We start from the raw sequence: 19,443 nt of genomic DNA, 5'->3' as shown, positions 1-19,443 counted from the left end.
GAAGGCAGGACCTTGTATCTGAAAGGCTGGCTGCTTCTAACTTCTCACTGTAACTTCATGTAGCGTACTGTTAGGAGTCTTGTAGAATCAAAGCATGGTAGCACATGCAAAGCCATGTTGAAGTGTGTCATTTTAAGAAGAGTAGATAATAGGTTGTGAAAGATGCCCCTGGCTGGGCATGATAAGCATTAGAGCTGACATCTTCCTGAGCTGCTCTCAGAAGACATAAGACTTGCTGTAACTGAACTTTCATAAGTCTCTCTCCTCTGTTCCTCTCTTGTCCTTCACCCCCTGTCCCTCCCACCCCAAAAAGTTCCCAAACATTGGGAGCTAAAGGATGATGAAAGAAATGTAGAATAGAATCAAATATTTTTGTCGCCTGAACAAGCTACAACCTACAGGAATGTGAACGTTTGCATGCTTAGTATTTTCTCCCTGATAAAAGGACGTTTTCTTTAACTTCATAATGACAGATAACTCCATGTATGTATATGTTCCTATCTTTGAGGAAAGTCTGTACTGACATCATAAGGCTTTACTTCTGCATTTAGTTCCTGGATTCCTATGGCATGTCAAGCAATAATAGAATTTTATTTTATGCTGATTCTAGGAAGTGACTAATCTTTTGTGGTTAGGATTGCATTGTCAGTTATTGTGCAAGTTTCATGCAGAGTAAAGCTTAAAATGATGTAGTTATGGTGGTCAGGGCATTCCTTCATTTTGATGTGAATGTTATAGTATTGTCACTTTTTTGTTTTCTAGGATGATCTTGCAAAAGGAAGGTCCTCGTTCTCTATTTAGAGGGCTGGGTCCTAATATAGTAGGTGTTGCTCCTTCCAGGTAAGTGCAAACATGTATGGTAAGTGAAATAATTTTGATGAAACTTAGGTTGCTGTACATCAAGGGATTTAAGGTTTATTTGAAGTGAATTTTGCCTCTGCAGCTGTAAATACTTAATAGCAAATAACCTTTGGTTCCTGGGGTAATATAGCTGTCTGAGAAATTGAGCCACGTGTGAATGCCACAGCTCCAGTCCCACATTGCTGCACCAACTGTCTCAACATTTACTATCCTATATACTACTATAATAGTATTTACTATTGCATACTATGCCTTATGCAGAGCTATGTCCAGTTAAGAAGGAAGATGCTTAAGTGAGTTGTGTATGTAAACAGGAAGTTTGTACCTTTGAAAATACAAAGGTAGATTTAGCTGTCAGTTAATCCATCATCTTCACGAAGCAGTTGTGTGATTGTAGCCTCAAAGCACTGGGTCTTTTTTCCTGAATTCTGATGAAACACAGACTACTGTCCCCTCGCAGTAGGAAGCTTGTTCTGAAACTTCAAAAAGGGCAGTAGGAAGCCTGTTCTGAAACTTCAAAAAGGGCAAGACTTGGTAGGATGACACACTTACCAGTTGTCCCAGAGAAAGCAGATCTAGCAGTGGGCTGGACTCCGAAGGGTACTGGGGCAGTGTCAGGGAGTGCAGTGGACAAGGATGTAAATTTGATCTAATTGGCAGTGGTATTGCTCCTGTCAGTTGCTCTGCATCAGCACAAATGCTCTAGCTATTCGGCTGGTGCTGGCAGTCAGAGCGAGGTGCAGATTATGCCAGAGTTTGAATTGATCCTTACATACAAGTGTTAGCTGAAGTTCAGTCCAACAATAGGAGAATACATAAGCTGTGTAAGACTAATATAACTCCTTAATTCTGGATGAGGCTATAGTTGTTTTCTGGCCCATTTTTACTCTATTCTGTTTGAGAAGAGTCTTTATGCAGAGGGAATATATTCCACAAAGATTTTATTCTTGCCTTGACTTAATGCCCCGCTTTCCTTTTTGTTTTTTTCTTTCATTTTGGTCTGAAGAGAAGATGTTCCTGTCTCCTGCATACCCAGCTGGAGAGTATTTTAACTCCTCTGGTTTAAGGTCTTTAGATGCTTCTGGAAAATTTTATTAAATTGGACTTTCCATTCAGCATTGATCTATCTTCTATGTAGATCTGAAAGATGAGGTGTTCTGTAGACCCTCTGCGTGAATAAGAGAAAAACATAATTCAGGAATTGGACTACTTTTATTTTAGCACATTTTTTTAAGAATTAGGAATACCCGAGGTGTTTTCTGATCACTAACTTAGCATTGCTGTTTGGAGAAGCTGAAGTAAGTCCAGTAGCTTTCTTTGTCTTGACATGTGTGGAGTATCAGCACTTCCTAAGCTGAAGAGCCTGTGCTTTTGTTTGATGGTCCAGTCTGGTCTGAATGTTCAACATTGCTGTTTAAAATCAATTTTTATACAGCAATAGATTGTTTTATACATGACTATCCTCAGTGGAAAGTATCCTCAATTGCAAGTCAGTTTTATGTTACATTTTCTAATTCCCTTCCCTTCTTCCCTCAGGTGAAATACTTTGCTTGTTCCCTACCCCCAAATGTCAACTTGATAAAATGTGTGAAGTCTTATAAATAAGCACATCCTCATTCCCCATGAGCAGACTTGGTCTTCATCCAGTACTTCATTTCAATTAAGCATTAGCTAAGTGGATTTAACAGCAGCTCTTTGTTTAAACAAGCTGTAGAGAAGCGTGTTTCATAACACATCCAGTATACTTAACTGAGTTCAGATTCTGTTTTAGAAGTTACACCCATGAAACAAGCACTTCATCTTTTTTATAATAAAGAAAAACATGTTTGCACAGCTAGTGAGGTTAATGGTCTGTTCATGAAAAATTGCATGTTCATTTTTTCTCTTATAGAGGGGTGTCTAAGTTTAAAAAAAAGTTACAACCTTTAATGTGAGTTTTAGATGTGCTTAAAGTAAGTTTCTTAGCTTTAATGAGTGAAAACAAGCATTTTCCATAATATATTGCATTGGCATGCTGACTTTTATGTCTAGCTTTGTTTTGATACCATCCCATTCTTGACTGTAGTACAAGTTTTCAAATTTTTTTGTAGTTCATTCAAAGAAAAAAACCTGTGTCTATTCTAAATACAGAACTAAAACAAAATGTGGATCCCAGCTTTGCAGCTGTTCTAGCATTTAAAATATAAATACTTGTAGTTATAAGTTATTAATACTCGCATCTTAAATGCTAGAATAATATTATAAATATTTAAGTGTGCTGTTTGTTTTTTTTAAAAAGATACATACTTGCTAGTTCTCTTGAAATTGTAATGCTGTTGAAATGAGTTTAGGTCAATTAGAACAAATTTGATCTGTTAAAGAAATACAGAATACTGTAACTTCAGTTCTCAGTTCAGCAGTATTTTGCTTCTGTGGCTAAACTTCCTGGAGTCACAAAAATCACTGCCATATTTCTAAATATCTATCCTTCTCACTAGTTGTTAATTGGAGCTGTTGTGGAAGAAAAAGTTGTAAAGTATGATTTTTTTTTTGTTGTTCTTTTCCATTCCTAGAATAGTCCCACTACTTTGCAAGAGTTACTCCTTGAGTAGTTTTTTACTGAGGAAGTAAGACTTGAACCAAGATTATCTTAAGTTAGTGAAGTTAATGGCACTGCTCATAAGGGTATTGACACAGAAAATGTAACATAACTTGGATTTTGTTCTAATTTTAGAGCAATATATTTTGCTGCTTACTCAAACTGCAAGGAAAAGTTGAACAGTATTTTCAATCCAGATTCTACCCAGGTACACATGATTTCAGCTGGTGTGGCAGGTAAGGATCAGTAACTTTTTAGCTTAATTCTACAGTCGTATCTACAAATGAAAGGTGGCAATAAATGTGGAAAACCAAAACAGAAAATGTTCAGCGATTGAGTGATTATGGTTTTTTGTAGTGGTTACCTTCTTTGGCTTCTCATTAAACAAGCAATCTGGAGAATATGTGCATAAAACTTTGCACTTACTGTTAATAAAGATCTTTGTGTGTGTGAATAGTCTTTTCTAGGAAAACTTGCATGCTTGCTTTTTAGTTGTAAATTTGTGAAATGTAAAATGAATACTTTCAAAACAGTAACTTTTTGCTCTGCAAGCTATAAACATCGTTTGCAATGAACTGTTTTAATGCTTTTTGATGTATTTTTTACCATTACTTTCTGTTACAGCTTTGTATATCTGACTTATTTTTGTCTTTTTGAAATATACCTACAGATATTTGTGTAAATTATATGTAGCAGTCTCTCTTCCTTTGTTCAAATACCAGTCTGTGTGAAGTTTGCTCTACCACTAAAGTGACATAGAAGAGCAGATTTCCATAGTTTTCATATATTTTCATCTCTGGAAATAAATTCCTATTTTGAATCTGCAGTGTAACCTTGGTATATTTTAGCAGCTACCAATATTTATTGCTTGATTTGTGTGTTCTGTGCTTTGGGATCATTAACAAGGAGAGTTAAAGGCAACTGAGCTGAGTTATGGTCATGGACTTGTGCTGGGGAGATCAAAACTTGGGCTGGCAACACTTTACCTATTGTTGCCTGTGTCCTTCCTACACAAAAACTAACTTTCAAAAGTTTGTTTTTCTGTATAGGTCATAGACACTTCACAGATGAATTCTGACAATTTTATGGTAGCCTGTTGAAATTTCTAATTCCTGTCAAATTTTACAACCAGTGTATATAATGTGAATACTAGCAATCTGGAATGGACTACCAAAGGTGATGTCAGAATAGTGAATAGGATTGGTTTTCTATTTAATACTTGCTAATAATCTGATACAAAGGAATTGTTACATAGCATAGAAAATTTAAGTGATACTAGCTTTATACGTAAATGACACACTAATGCTCATCTCTAGCGCATGAAAAATGTGATGGCAGTTTTTAATCTCCTTAGAGATGTAAGGAGAGCTGTTTTATCTTAAATGAGCAAAATAAAGTTCATATGATGCAGTATTTTTTTATTCACCTGGAAATGCATGTTTTGTTTGTAAGTGAACAGTACGGGGAATGGGATGGAAGGGGATTTCATGAAAAGTTCATCCTAATGTTAGTTAATCCAGGAAAAATGTATTGTCTTCAGCTCTTTGTCAAGGGGATAAAATGTGTCTTTAAATATGTGGTGGTGTGTGCATGTGAAGTATAGGTAATAGAAACAAGTCTATCCTCAGTTGAAGACAAGTTGTGTAACTCATGTAGTGCTGCAGACAAACCAAGGTTCAGAGTGTTCCCTATCTTTGGAAGTTACTGCCTTCATTCTGTAATGAAAACATCATTTATGGAGATGTGCTGTAGTGATTTTTCCCAAGTGCTTGCAGACACAGACCATAGTTTGTCAAGGAGTTCTGTATCTGCTTAGCTTGCTTCCCTTCAGAAGGTTGGTATTTACACATTTGTACTTGGGACTGCAGGAGACTGGGGTAAATGGATTTGAGCCTTAATTGCTGTTCACCTGTTTTACATTTGTATACAAGTTTTAGTATTGAACAACTTCTGTAGTTGTCATCTTTCTCACACTTACCTAGTTCTGCAGTTGTATTTCTAAACCATATAGCCAATGAAACTGAATGCCTAGTGCAGGTTCAGCACTACAGGTCAAGCCTTTTTTCTTTCTTGAAATGTCTTGGCATTGTATACTACAGACATTCTTTGGAAGGCCTTTAAAAGAAGGTTCTTTACAAACAATTTCTTGATACTTGGTACTGGTGGTATTCTGATTTATATGAAAAGGACTGTAGTTAAAATTAACAGTGCTTTCTTGGGAACGTGCTAACCTTGTTTTTGTAATTCTAATAGATTTCAGAAAATGCACTTAAACCAGCTATTAACAGTTTTACCTGCAAGGTTTGTATTGCTGTATCATGCAAATCAACTTAAGGAAATGGCAAAATAACAGGGACAAGATTGAATGTGAGGTCTTAATTGGTTGACTTTAAACAGGTTAACACAGAAGATCACTGTAATATTTGCTTTGGAACTTAAGATTTCAAAATTGACAAGGTGGATAAACACTTCTAACAATTAGTGAAAAATAATAAGTATTGGTTTTTTCTTTTGCAGCTGCCATTGGTTTCAGTAAGGAATTGAGTAACTCGGTCTTAAATGAGGGGTGTTGTTTGGTTTTTTATATATGACCTTTCTGTTACATAAAGGCTTCTAATACATAATGAGCATGAGGTGGTGTTTGCACTTATAAAACTTTCCCTGTAGGTTGCAAAATACACTAATGATGCAAAAATACAATTTCTAAAAAATCTGTAACTGTTTTGTGAAAGTACTGTAAGTAATTAACTTTAGTCAACTTTAAATACTGTTTACTTGTCTAGTGTTAATACCTAAGTATCTCAGGCTAGACTGATGTCATTGTTAATTAAGGATTGTTTTATACACATGGCATTTTTGGGTGTGAGAAGCTGAGGTATGATTTTTAAGCATTTTTTGTTTTAGGCCTGATTCTTCCTTCTCAAGATAAAACATACATTTTTGGTTTTTAAGATTCTTTTAGTAAGTCTGTTTTATCCCAAGGAGGATGAATTGTGCTGCATACTAGTAACTGATGCCTTATGCAATTAGAAATGAATGTTTTTCTCTTGCTGCGTGCTAGATTCCAGCATATAATTCACGTCACCTTCATACCTAAAATATCTGTGTATTGACATGAAGTACTTGGCAATCTTTTTTTTTGCTTATTACTTGTCATATCACATGGTTCTCTTCTTGCAAACTTGGACAGTGAATATATATGAAGCATTAGTGCGTTTGCTTGTGTGAAGATAGTTTATCTCTGTAAATTTCAAAGTTAGGCTAAATTCTCAGATTCACTATAAACTGTCTTCTCATTGTGCTTACTCAACCTCTTGTCACAGAATAAAAACTGAATGAGATACTTGATTCCTATATGGCTTTCTGATTTGCCTTTTTAAAGATTCATAGCCTCATTCAGACAACATGGTTGAAATCTGCAAAACAACTTTGCCTTGTATGCTACTGCTGTTCTTTCTAGAACTCTACTGGCAAACCAACCCAAATATAGATTTTATTTATTAAAAAAAATTGGGACCACTTTGTTACTTCCAGAGATACCATACTTTTGTAACTTTTTAGTAGTATGTACACAGTTACTTAATACCAAATAAAATGCGTATTTAGTTTATTGATTACTGATATTAGAAAGTTTGATTTCATAAGGCATCTATCTTGCTTTTTCAGTCCTAAGACAAGGCTAGCTTTTTTGAATGATATTTGGGAGGGAGTGGGGAGGGAGGAGGGTTTACTTGTACATTTGATATATAGGTAAGTATTTGGAGAGATAAAATTGAACTGCTGCAAATGAGCAGAAATTTCAGTACTCAGTGCATTTTACACAACTATTTTAGTATCTGTGGCCTGTTCTGATTATTTTTTCTTTCTTTTTTTCCTAAACTTTTACCTGAAAACAGTTAGATCTCACAATAACTAATTCACAAATCCTTCCAATGGGATTCGATTTGTACACATGTGTCTGATGAGGTCACTGCTTGTTGTTATGATACAGAAAAGCCTGTGTCTATTTTAGGCATTTACTGTACATTTCTCCCGTGAAAAGAGTGAGATCGTGTCATCTCATGCTCCCCATCCGCAGGTCACTTCCTGCAGAAATATGGACTAACTTAAACCTCGTGAGTACTGAACTGAGCGTCTCTTGCAGCCTCTAGTGTAAGAACCACACATTGGGTTTGTAATATCTATTAAATAAACAAAATAAGGGGAATTCACTTTCATTATCTTGAACTCGGATGATGTACGTTGTGCAAAGGCATCACTTCTTAACTCTGTTAAGAGTTGTTTTTTTCTGTACAGTTCAGGGAAAGGTGGAAAATGCCTTTCACTGATAGCTGCTACTTTACTTAGCTCTGGCTAGTTGAAAGTCCCTACTGGGTTAAACAAGGCCTCTTGGGTTTTTTTTCAGTATCCCAGAGCTACCTTTAAAATGCTGCAGCTGATACTCTGTGTTGTCACATTATTTCAAAGACCTCTTTTCTTTTTCTTTTTTAATATGTATATAATCTCCTTTCTGTCTCTTTCTGTTTTCTCTTTTGGTTTGTTTTTATTTTACTACTTTGGATTTTTAATTCAGCATTCCATATTCACATGTGTCTGTTATCAATTACATTGGCTTATAGATTTAAAAAAAAAAAAACAAAACACAAACCCCTGACCTTTGAAATATGATGCATAATAGGAATACCTGGGATCTTACCTGTCAGTAGCTGGTATAGCTGAAAGTAGATTTGGATAATTCTTTCCATCTGAAACCGGGATATGATTTCATAGAAAATAAAACCTAGAAAAGTACAGAAGTTTCTGGTATTGCCAAATTGATCTACACTTGTAATGAATCTGGAATCTTGAGGATACAACACATTATAATGCCTTACAATGCTTATCAAAGTTCACTGAGACTTCGAAAAAGAAAAAAAGAAAAAGGAAACAATTGATAGAGCTTCATAGTAGTTGTTGAAAGCCCCCTAGCTTTATTTTTTTAACAAGTACTTTTGCTACAGATTTTCTGTATTCAAAAAGAAAAGCTTATCTTGCCAAAGATTCCAAATGGTATATTTCATATTTTGGAGTGCTTTCCTTGGTGTCAGCATCATTTAACTCTTTATTTTTCTTCCACCAACTGTATTTACTACATTACCTATAAGAATTGAGCTGTAGTTGTTTCATCTTGAAACCTGAATTATGGAAGGCTCTTTGCTTTGAAAGCTTTGGTTCATTTTTAAACTGAAAGAGGGTAGATTTACATTAGATATTAGGAAGAAATTCCTCTACTGTGAGGTTGGTGAGACAATGGAACAGGTTGCCCAGAGAAGTTGTGGATGCCCCATCCCTGGAAGTGTTCAAGGCCAGGTTGGATGAGGCTTTGAGCAACCTGGTCTAGTGGAAGATGTCCCTGCCCATGGCAGCGGGCTTGGAACTAGATGATCTTTAAGGTCCCTTCCAACCCAGACCATTCTGTGAACTGTCATGCAATTTAGGCTTATGACAGCCCTAGGGAAAAAAATCGGCTATGCTGCTAAGCATCTGACCCTACTGTTATGGGTGCTATGCTTAAATGTTTAGAGCAACCCAGTGGACAGAGTAGACTGTGTCCTGTGCCAACCACCCTTCACTGGCAATTTCCAATATACTCTTCCCAGCCTGCCTAGAAGTATCTGGCTGCTGCTGTGGGTGAATACAGTCACTACTGCCACTCAGATACTGCCTCTGATCTCACCTAGGTGTTTCCTGTTCTAGATCTAGGATCTACAGAGACTGGGTTTTGGGGGTTGAATAGGAAGGAGGAAGGGCTGAGTGGATAATGCTCTAACATACAGTCTATCAGTAACAAAATTCCAAAGCATGCAACTTAAATAGGAACACAAAAGATTTTTTTGGTCTTGTTCAGTTGTAATTAAGAACTAATTTTGGTTTTTTAGAGACAAGTCTTTCCTGGAAAATGTGTTGGTAGGGGAAGTTAGTAATTTTTCCCCACCTTATTTCAAAGCTTTTGTTGCAGTCCTGTGCATTCCTAGTGCCCTTCACTGCACTATAGATGTGGAAAGATTCTGATTTGAAGTAAAAGAAAATTAAAGCTTTCTTAGTGCTGGCATAAAGAAATAAAAAATGCAAGAACAATGTTTCCATTCAGTTTAGTTCAACCCAGGGTAAAGTGCTCTTGGAATCAGTGGAGTTTCTATGGCATTAAGTGACACATCAGAAGGGCTCTGGCTAGTTGACCTACAGAACCTTTTTTGCAGATGCAGTATGTTTTAAAAACATCCCATGCCTTGTTATGGCACAGTAGTTCCCTGATGCTTTGAGTTTTTACTTATTTACCTACAAGAAATGCAGATACAAAACACTTTTGGCTTACTAGGATTTCCCTCCATTGTATGAAGGGCTATATATGTACCTAGACAGAAGAACATGAGTAATGTATTGGAAAAAAGCCAACCCCAAACCTTTAGTATCTACCCCAGGAAGTTAGTTAAGAGGTTTGAGACAGTTGAAAAATCTATTTAATTAAAAGATTAAACTGAAATCTCTAACATGTTTTTTTTACTTTGGTGTAGAAATATAGCTAAATCCTTAGTACCTGCTAAACCTTGTAGTTTGTCTTTAGAACTGTAAATGAAACTCATACTGACCTATTTAAGATTTGGGGGTGGGGATAGAAGAAACCTTAAAACAGTTAAGATCCCCTGGCATTTCTCTGAGAATTGCAGTCATTTGTATACAATGTAAACCTAGATTGTGATTGAACAGAAGTAACATGTATGCAAGCAGTTCTGCTAAATATATATACATAAGCTGTTAATGATCTCGATAAACAAGCTAATCGATAACCTGTTTGTTGTATATAAGTATTGTGCACACCAAATATGCACTGAACAAGGTAACTCTTTGTTGCTTTCCCGCAACCCCAGTCCATTCCCTTGCAGGAGGGCAGCATGTCTTTGTAGTAATATACAAGTGTCACTTAGAAAGCAAGTGTCTAAATTTATCATCTCTTGCCTGGCCATGTTCCAGCTCTTCCCTTTTTCTCTTCTCTCCTGCAGACATGACACCTCATTAATGGTGCATGTGTGGTTTTACAACTCTAGATAGTTTTTTTATTTTACTTTTTTCAGAGCTGCCTTTCACTTTGCTCTTTTCCTCTCCACAGTTGTGCAGAAGTAAGAGTGATTCTTACTTCTTTTTTTTTTTTAAATTTGTTTCCTTTTCTTTTTCTTCCTTTTCTTTTTCTTTAGTGGACTGAAAATCAAAGCTTTAACCCTTAGCCCTTATGCAAGCCTGAATAGTTGCTGTCTGTCTGGGTAGTTAGAAGTCATATTATTTACTTTTAACAATTTAAACACACATGCTTGTAGAAGTATTCCTAGGCCAACCAACAATGTCTGCTTTGAATACTAAATAAAACATTAGCACTCAGATTTAACTGTTCTTTATAGTTCAGTATTAAAAGGTCTCTTAACTTACAGTAATACATACCTTTTAACTGCACCAAAAGTAGTGTTTATTCAGTCTGCATGCTTTTAAACTCGGATTGTATTTCAGGTAGCAAATTAAATTGACACAATGTTCTATACCATCTCAAATTGCTATAGCTGTATCTGCAGTGCATTGTTATTGACATGTTTGCCAAATTGGCTAGTATTAGTCTAGCTAGCTTTGCTGTTCTGTAGTGTCAAAACAGGGTTGGTATGATTAGATAGGCAGAGAAGTGTACACAATTTGGCTTATTTTAAATGGGGTGTCTCTTGCTAAGAATTAAATTTATTCAATATTAATGTAAAATTTAAAAATAAACTAAATGTTTATTGGCTGTATGGATTCATAAAATATCAGTAAAGGGCTACAATGGGTACTTTCTAAAAATCAGTATAGTCCGAGTTTTTGCATCCACTATACCTTACTGTGTGCGTTTCAAACTTAGATGCAGTTGCTCCTGTGATACTATCACATCTAACTTTTCTTTTTAAATATTTTAGGTTTTACTGCGATCACAACTACTAATCCCATTTGGCTAGTAAAGACACGATTACAGCTTGATGCAAGGTATAGTGACAATGGGAAATATGACTGCTGTGATAAGTTTTCATTTAAATGTTGTGAATCTGTTCAGCATCCTAGAATGGAATGATTCTTTAAATATCCAACATATCAAATTAGAAAGTTGATGCTGATCTGTCTACAAGTTACACTATCATTTTTCTCTATTTTAATCTCTGTGTTCTGAGGCATACTTGAGGCACTAAAGTAGACTGGCCAGCAAATTTGAAATACAAGGTTAACAGTCTCATTAAAATAATGTTCTACCAACCATATGCTTATATTTTTCCTTCAGTAATACATTCTCTTTGGTTTTGGCTGTTGAACTAAACATTCCTGAAATAAGAATTTTTTGCTTTTTACATGAAATGAGTGCTAGCCTATAAAAAGAGGAAGACTGCCTTTGTGAATCAGAACACAGGAATTGACCTAATGGGGAATAGTCAATACAAGTTTGGACTACAGAAACTGTTTATTGTTACAAAACTTGTAATGAAGTAGAATTTTATGCAAATTAGGAGGAAGAAGGACCTTTATATTCCCATCTATTTAAAGCTGTAGGAAGAGACTGATATGGTGCAAGTGCCTCCTTGCAACTGTCTTGTTTGCTTTGTAGGCTTTCTTACTGAAAACTTGGCATGCAATAGAAAATTCTTTCTTCAGCCATCCTATATACATTAATGAGCCACATATTCCTATTTTGGAGATCTGTTGGACTTTCTGTATTAAGTGCGTATTAGCATTTTTCCTCTTAGCAGACATATTGTCAGCTGCAAAGTAACCATAGTAAATATATCCAAGAACTAGTTTTACTATGATATCTTTTGTGATGCCATCATATGATTGGGGTGATAATTCCATGACTAATTCCAGGGGGTTCTTGGTGCTATGTGCATGTTGGCATCTTGTGCCTCTGCTTGTTTTTTACTGATTAATCAGTTAAATTGCTTAAACTATAGGGCTTTAAGGATATTAGGGAAAATTATGATTTTCCCATGTATGTTATTTCTGTACATTATATCAAGCACATTATTCATGTGGGATACCTGAAGCAGGATCTTCCAACTTTGTGTAGGATACTGCAATTACATAGGCTAGTCTAGCACATAACTCTGTTCTCGGCTCTTCTAATTCAGTTTTTATTAGAGGCATAAAAAAACCACTTGGCCTGTGGGATTATCCTGGCCTGATCTTGTTTCTGCTGAAGTTCTCAAAAATACCTCTGATCCCAGTAAGAGCTGGTGAAGGCATGTGTTTTGTGTCCAAAGTGAAATTGCTTTGGCCTTCAAGACAATGTAACGCATCTTGGGCATCAGAAGAACAAACTCTTATAGCAGACTGCCAGGGCACCTGTCCAGGTGTATTGGGGACATACGAAGACTGAGATGCCCCTGGAGCTGGAGCTGTAGGTCCAGCTGCTCTTCTCACCAGTTGTTCTTTGTCTCTTTTCTGTTGCCTGTCAGCAAATCGGTGTCAGCCCCCCAGTTTTCTGCAGCATCTGCCACCTAGCTTGCTCAAGATCTGATTTGCATCTATGTCAGCCCACTCTTTCTTAATTGTGCTTGGTACCTTGTTTCGTTTCTGTCTGACATTGCAGTTCAAACCATCAGGACTTAAATTCTGCCAGTGATGCCTCATACTATTTATGTAATAGCTGCTGCCACTGTCTTGCTTTGACAGTATGCATATGAGTTACCATTACTTCTTACAAGGTTATTTGCTATTTTATTCTGTGACTTGGTCACTCAGGAGACCTCTGCTGGCAGAATCCATGTGCTTCAAGTGCCTCCACTTGCTGCTGCAATGAAGCATTTTATGCAGTGTTGTAATGGTTTTGCATAGCTGTATATGGTATGCGAAGTATTTTAGTATGCACAATTCAGTAAGCAAGCTAAAAATAGGAATAAGATTTTATATACCAAATACTGCTTGATACAGTCATGTCTAATGAGCGTTTTCCTTGACATCTGCAGTAGCTTAATTGAATCAAATAATAGCTACCTGTGTTGTATTGGTTGGTATGCTCCCTCTGCTCCCTTTTGTATGCTAGTTGTTTGCTGATAGCTGTGATGCTGCAAGGCCTGCTGTAATTATCATGCTATGGAGCTGTTTGAGGCAAAATTGAGGGGAAGTCCACTGTCATGATGAAGAAAATGACCATTTTGTTCATGAGTCACTGACAGTTCATTTGGGAGTCTGTTTTCAAGCAATTTAGTCCTTTTTTCTGTAAGACTTGGGGAGGCTTAGAGCTGTTCAACTTGCAATGTGATACTTTTTCTTTAGTCACCATATGAAGTTTGGCTTGGATTCAGTATAATGCCTTACCTGTGTTTCGTGCTGAAGGCCTTTGAGACTTTTATATCAAGTTCTGTGTGTTCTTAAATGTATCTGAATTGGAGCCCCTCAGCATCAGTGTGAGATGTTCCCCAAGTCCTCTTGTCACTCAGACAAAACTGTTTAATTATTTTCCAGTCTCAAGTTGCACCAGCTTAATGTCTGTCTTATTCTCTCCTTTTTAGGAATCGTGGAGAAAAGCGAATGAGTGCTTTTGAATGTGTCCGAAAAGTTTATCGATCAGATGGTATTAAAGGCTTTTACAGAGGAATGTCGGCATCCTATGCAGGCATATCTGAGACTGTTATTCATTTTGTTATTTATGAGAGTATTAAGAGAAAACTACTGGAGTATAAGACTGCTTCTGCCATGGACAATGAGGATGAATCAGCAAAAGAAGCTTCAGACTTTGTTGGCATGATGATGGCTGCTGCCACTTCCAAAACTTGTGCAACATCAATAGCATATCCCCATGGTAAGTGGGGCACGTACAGCTGAGAACCTGAATCAAATTGATCAAAGGGGAGTCTTTTCAGTGATATTTGTAGCAGACTTTGGCTCACTTGCTCAAGAACTATTTCTTTGTCTAAAACTTTTCACATCAGATTCAGCAAGTCAACATGAGTAGAGTATTCAGAAATGGAAGTATTTTTGAGTAGATATCTAGCATGGCTTCTTAGGCAATGCTTATTTTTCCAAAGGATTTGCCAGGGCATAGCCTAAAGTACTTAAGGAGAAGGTCCTTTTTCACTTGGAATCTCTCTATATACTCAGCAATTTCACATAACTTGCCAGCAAGTTCTTGTCCCTCTTCTAGGAAAACAGGCTGTCTAGTTTGGTTTTCAGTCACACTTAATTTTCCTACGAAGTAGTTGTGTATACATTAAGTTTGTTAATGGATCAACTACTTCATTCGTGGCAATTTCCAAGCTAAAACGTAAGCCCAAACAAGAGTTCTCTTCTGGATTTTAACTAAACAAATAAACTTTTCTTACTTAGATATCTAATACTGCCAAAAATTTAAACTGTTTTCATCTTGCACATACATGGTTTGCATCTTCCTTCTCCTTTTTTAAAGAGTTCTTTTAATATTGAGAACTTGGGGAGGGGGAAAGATTTCATTTTAGTATAAAATCACTAATTGGTTTCTGGGAAAGATAATGAGAAGTGGTGAACATAACTGCATGTCGTTTTCTTTGTACAGAAGTTGTACGAACAAGACTAAGAGAAGAGGGAACAAAATACAGATCTTTCTTCCAGACACTATCTTTGCTTGTGCGAGAAGAAGGGTATGGATCCCTCTACCGAGGTTTAACTACACACCTGATCAGACAGATTCCAAACACGGCTATCATGATGTCAACCTATGAAGTGGTAGTCTACTTGCTTGATGGATAGCAGTGTAACAAGGCTTCCTAGAAGAAGGTGGAAGATGGAAATACTGGAGTGGACAACTGAATGTCAATTCAAAGGAAAGTTGTATCAGGAACATGCAGCTATGGACAAAACAGAACGTTGATCGTGGGCAGCTATGAATAATTTTGCTGCCTTATTGTGTGGTCTCTTGGCAATGTGACAAATGGGAACTTCCCCTTAGGGAATGCCTTTATGCATCTTTGAATTCAAAATTCTTACTTTTTTTTATCTGTTAATTTAGACAAGGCCATTCAGTCATCTTCAGAGACCTGATGGGTGAGGGAGGGGCCATAAAATATATTCTTGGGCAGCCTTATTCACTTCCCTTGGTAATTGCTCTCAACTACATCCTTTTTGTTCTGTTTTACTGCACAGTAACCTGTTGGAAGAGTGGAGAAGACAGTACGTTCATACCTTTCCATACCTGAAACTTCAGTTACTCTGAAGATACATAAAGAGACTGAGGTAGCAGTCAGTGTGTAAAGTTTTCCATGTTGCTACCTCAAGACAAAATATGGCACAGGGACCCAGAACAGCAAAATTTCTTCACTATAAAAGGTGATACTTGGTTTTGGTGTTTTTTTTCTTCAAGTTTGAGCAGTGTTGTAGGTTAGTGAGAGAGGATCTGATTGTTGTCTTCAGGTTATCAATCTGTTAATATTGGTGTATGTGGATTTCTAGTTCTGCTGCATCATCCTTTTTCTTTTCTGGAACTTTCCTTCCTTAAGTAAGAGAGACCTATGAAATGTTCTCCTATATTATCAGTTTTCCTTGCCAGCCTGTCAGGTCACTCACACAGCTAAGAAAGAACTTGCCGAATGCTATTTCATAGCCCTTTTAAGGATTCTTAATGTGATGAGAAATCTCCACTAGTCCAGCCTACCATTTGTGAATACAGGATTCAATCAAATGGTTTCATGCTCCCTAAGAATGAGCTGTATTACCCTAAAATGACTGGCGAGTCCTGACTTGGATTATTAGTATCTATATGGGAGTACAGGGGGAGAACACATATCACCGTGGCTAAGGCGACCAGAAAGCAGAAAACAGTTGACGTTGTAGTAGATCTTTTCAGTGCAAACAGCCTCTGTGCAGAATGATGGAGAAAATTATAATTGAGATTTTCTTGTTAGCATTCCCCTTGATAATTGCTGTGTCACTTCTTCCAGCTGGAGCCTGTGTACTGAACTGCAGCTGACAGTATAACCTTGTCCTCCAAATTGTCTGAATATTCAGGCATTGTTTTGTTCTATAAGCCAATTGCAAAACAATGCTTTGTATTCAGCAGTGAGGCTAGCTAGTTTATTCTGTCATAATTTACAGGGTTTTCCAAAATCATATAGCTGGAGTGTCAAAATCAGAAGCTTAATGTTCCAAGAAATTGTACAGCTTTCCAATCATGTATCTTTTATCTGCACCTTGAGTACTTCTCAGTCTGTGTCCATGATCCCTATGAGGAAGGTAGTCATTATAAATTGAGGGCAATAGCTTTCTGCATATAAATGTTGCTGCACTGATGTGAACAGAACTGTGCTATCAACTCTTCCAGTGTGGTACTTCACTACACTTAAACTGTGCATTGTGTGCAATGGCTTTATTTTATGAATGACTCCTTATGCACTTTGTGGCCTTCTTATGGCCTATAACTTCTTACTGGTTATCTGTAGTCAAACTGTGTTCAAACCATGCACTTTGGTTTTAAACAAAGCATGTGGTTTGATCTCCATGTAAGCTGTGCAGGATAAAACATTTTATGCTGTAGATCCATAATATCTCTGTTGTAGAACAATCAGTCTGTTTTTTTCATTAGCTTTCCTTTATTTTGACCCTTGTCATGTTCTCCACACAGTGTCAAAGTATTTGAATATTTCATTTAATTCTCTCTACTAATTGCTTATCTTTCTAAAAGCCACCTATAGCATGTACAGTGACCTTGCAGTGGAGGCTTAGCTGCATTGACCTCCTTCTCCTTGGAAAACGTTATCTTACCTTGTAAGGACCAATAGCGTGGTCTGTGATGTGACCAAAGGTGAACTTGATAGTTTAGAAGTGAGGGGAGTGCTTAAATGTGTGTTCTAAACTGGTCTTTTTCTAGTGATCTCTCTAAGAAAGGTCTGGAGTAGTAATGACTCTGACCTAAGTCTTGCTTTGATACCATTGTTGAGATAACTAAGTGCAGGAATAGCTACTTGCTGTAATTTTTGTTGTGTAGAAAGTGGATTACTCTTCAGGCTATCCAGATTATTCAGGCATAGCCAAAATTTAAATTGGCAAAGACAATATTCAGCTTTGGAGTTCATGCATACAGTTAACACTTGAATTAGTGTAGGCTTCATGAGAGTTACCTTCCTCTTGTTTATTGGATATGTTCTCCCTTGTTTACATGTTCATCTCCCATTAATTCACTGGGTACTGTGTGTGTGCCTTGTCTGGGTGAGAACAGCTCCCCTGGAGTTAAGTAGAAAAATGTTAACAAGGATAATTGAATATGGGAGACAACAGCTAAAAATAGACAATCAGCTTATTCTGTATTTTTAAGGGGTGTTTTAAGCAATGTTTTAACCTTCAGGGGTGATCTTTTTGGCTTGCTTTACATAACAAAACATAAACCTGAAGTTTCTTGGGATTTTTGTTATTTTTAAACTACCAGTACATACAAAGTTACCTCTGAAGTATTTCCCAAAGATCTTTGAATTATTTATATGGTTTTCTTGATATTTATTATAAAAAGTCAAAAGGAGTAAGAAGATGCTACATTCATTAATGTCTTTAACTACAGAACTGAAAGGAGTGCGTTTAAACTTTCTTGTAACTTAGATGGGCATCTTGATTTGAATGTAGTTTATTTATGTCACACTTTTCTGTGCTAGAGGAAAAGGTCTTGGACTTTAGTTAGTTTCCTCATATTTTCCTTGCCTAGATGAAACTTAAATGTTATTGCAGGCTGTTAATTTTGACTCGGCAACCAGTTAACAGATGTGGGAAATACTGTGAGACTGCAGTTTCCTGAACCAGTCAAAAGATGGCACTGGAGCACGTGTTCATTAGAGGTAGAAGGAGCTCCTCTGCCAGGGCCTGCCTGGCTCGGTGTGTTACAGTGCACTGGCTGTCACTGAGTGTCTGGGGGGACATGGCAAGGTGGCCCGAGTTTGGAAGGCCATAAAAAAAAAAATTTCAGTGAATGGAGTCACATTTCTCAGCCCCTCTATTATCAATTCGGTCCCTGTAAAGCTGTGTGAAAACAGGTGAGTTGTGGTATGTTGCAGAGGGCTGAGCCCAGCCTTTAAACTGACTGATAGATCTGCTGTTTCTGTCTGAATTTCTGATCTGCTAGCCTATGTTGTTTTAAGTAGATTTATGCTAGGGATTTATGGAGTTTTTGGTTATGTTAATTGTAACTGAAACATCAACCTGTCCACTTTTGACATTGCACCTGTCTAGTTCACTGTTTACATAATACACTCCATATATTTCCTTTCTGATTGAGATGTTTGTTAGTGACAGTTTCTGCTATTCTGTTTTTGTTCTTAAAGTGACATTTGTAACATTCCTCAGACTGTAGCATTTTAAAATAATGCTTCCGGAGACAGATGATTGGAGAGCCTTGATAAATGTTGCTTCCTGTTTAAACTGTTTAAATTTGGAAAACAGGCTGGACGCTGAAGTTTGCCTAGGTAAATGTACTACTTTTTTCAACTTTCTGTTAAGACTGTTATGTAAGTTTTCATTTCTTCTATTTAAGAGAGTCTGCCTACCGTGCATATGTGAACATAATTATGCCCTTGGAGTCATAGCTAAACACTCACAAAGAACATTTTGAGAATACTTCAGTGCTCATGTGAGGTTTGCTATTATTCTTGCATACATGTAGTTGGCTGTAAACTATATGCATTTATTCTGTATTTATATCGTTAACTTTTTTGTTTGGATTGCTTTAAACTTCAAAGCGAATTAAAATTATGTGCTTCTATTCAAATGTTGCCTTTTGTGCTAAACTGTACACTATTTTTAACCTTTTAATTTTTCTGTTATTGATAAATAGCAGCACCTGGACAGTTGTGATTAAAAATGAGTAATTCATTAGGAGATTCCAGTGAATCATTTCATCTGGTGCCATTTTATAGTAGCAGAAAATAATGTATCTGTATTGTAGCTATATAATATGCTCTTTTTGGAGGAGTTAGTAGATGACTCAAGTTGGATGTGTTCTTGCAGTTGGA

At 36.7% G+C, this 19,443-nt stretch overlaps 1 protein-coding gene across 5 annotated transcripts in view; it reads left to right on the top strand.

Moving 5' to 3' along the window:
- The window catches only part of SLC25A36 (solute carrier family 25 member 36), a 32,830-nt gene extending 14,466 nt beyond the window's left edge, over positions 1–18,364 (top strand). For all 5 annotated transcript variants that reach the window (XM_049803684.1, XM_049803685.1, XM_049803686.1 and 2 more), the window contains 5 exons: positions 763–840; positions 3,575–3,675; positions 11,413–11,479; positions 13,993–14,282; positions 15,012–18,364. In XM_049803684.1, the coding sequence (XP_049659641.1) occupies positions 763–840; positions 3,575–3,675; positions 11,413–11,479; positions 13,993–14,282; positions 15,012–15,205 (730 nt within the window). In that variant the 3' untranslated portion in view covers positions 15,206–18,364. The remainder of the gene's footprint in view (positions 1–762; positions 841–3,574; positions 3,676–11,412; positions 11,480–13,992; positions 14,283–15,011) is intronic.
- Positions 18,365–19,443: the final 1,079 nt, after the last annotated feature.

Source organism: Accipiter gentilis, chromosome 6 (genome assembly GCF_929443795.1).
Source record: "Accipiter gentilis chromosome 6, bAccGen1.1, whole genome shotgun sequence".
NCBI classification, from domain to species: Eukaryota; Metazoa; Chordata; class Aves; order Accipitriformes; family Accipitridae; genus Astur; species Astur gentilis.
The sequence above is the reverse complement of the archived record's forward strand: the minus strand, read 5'-3'. Positions and strand labels throughout refer to the sequence as shown.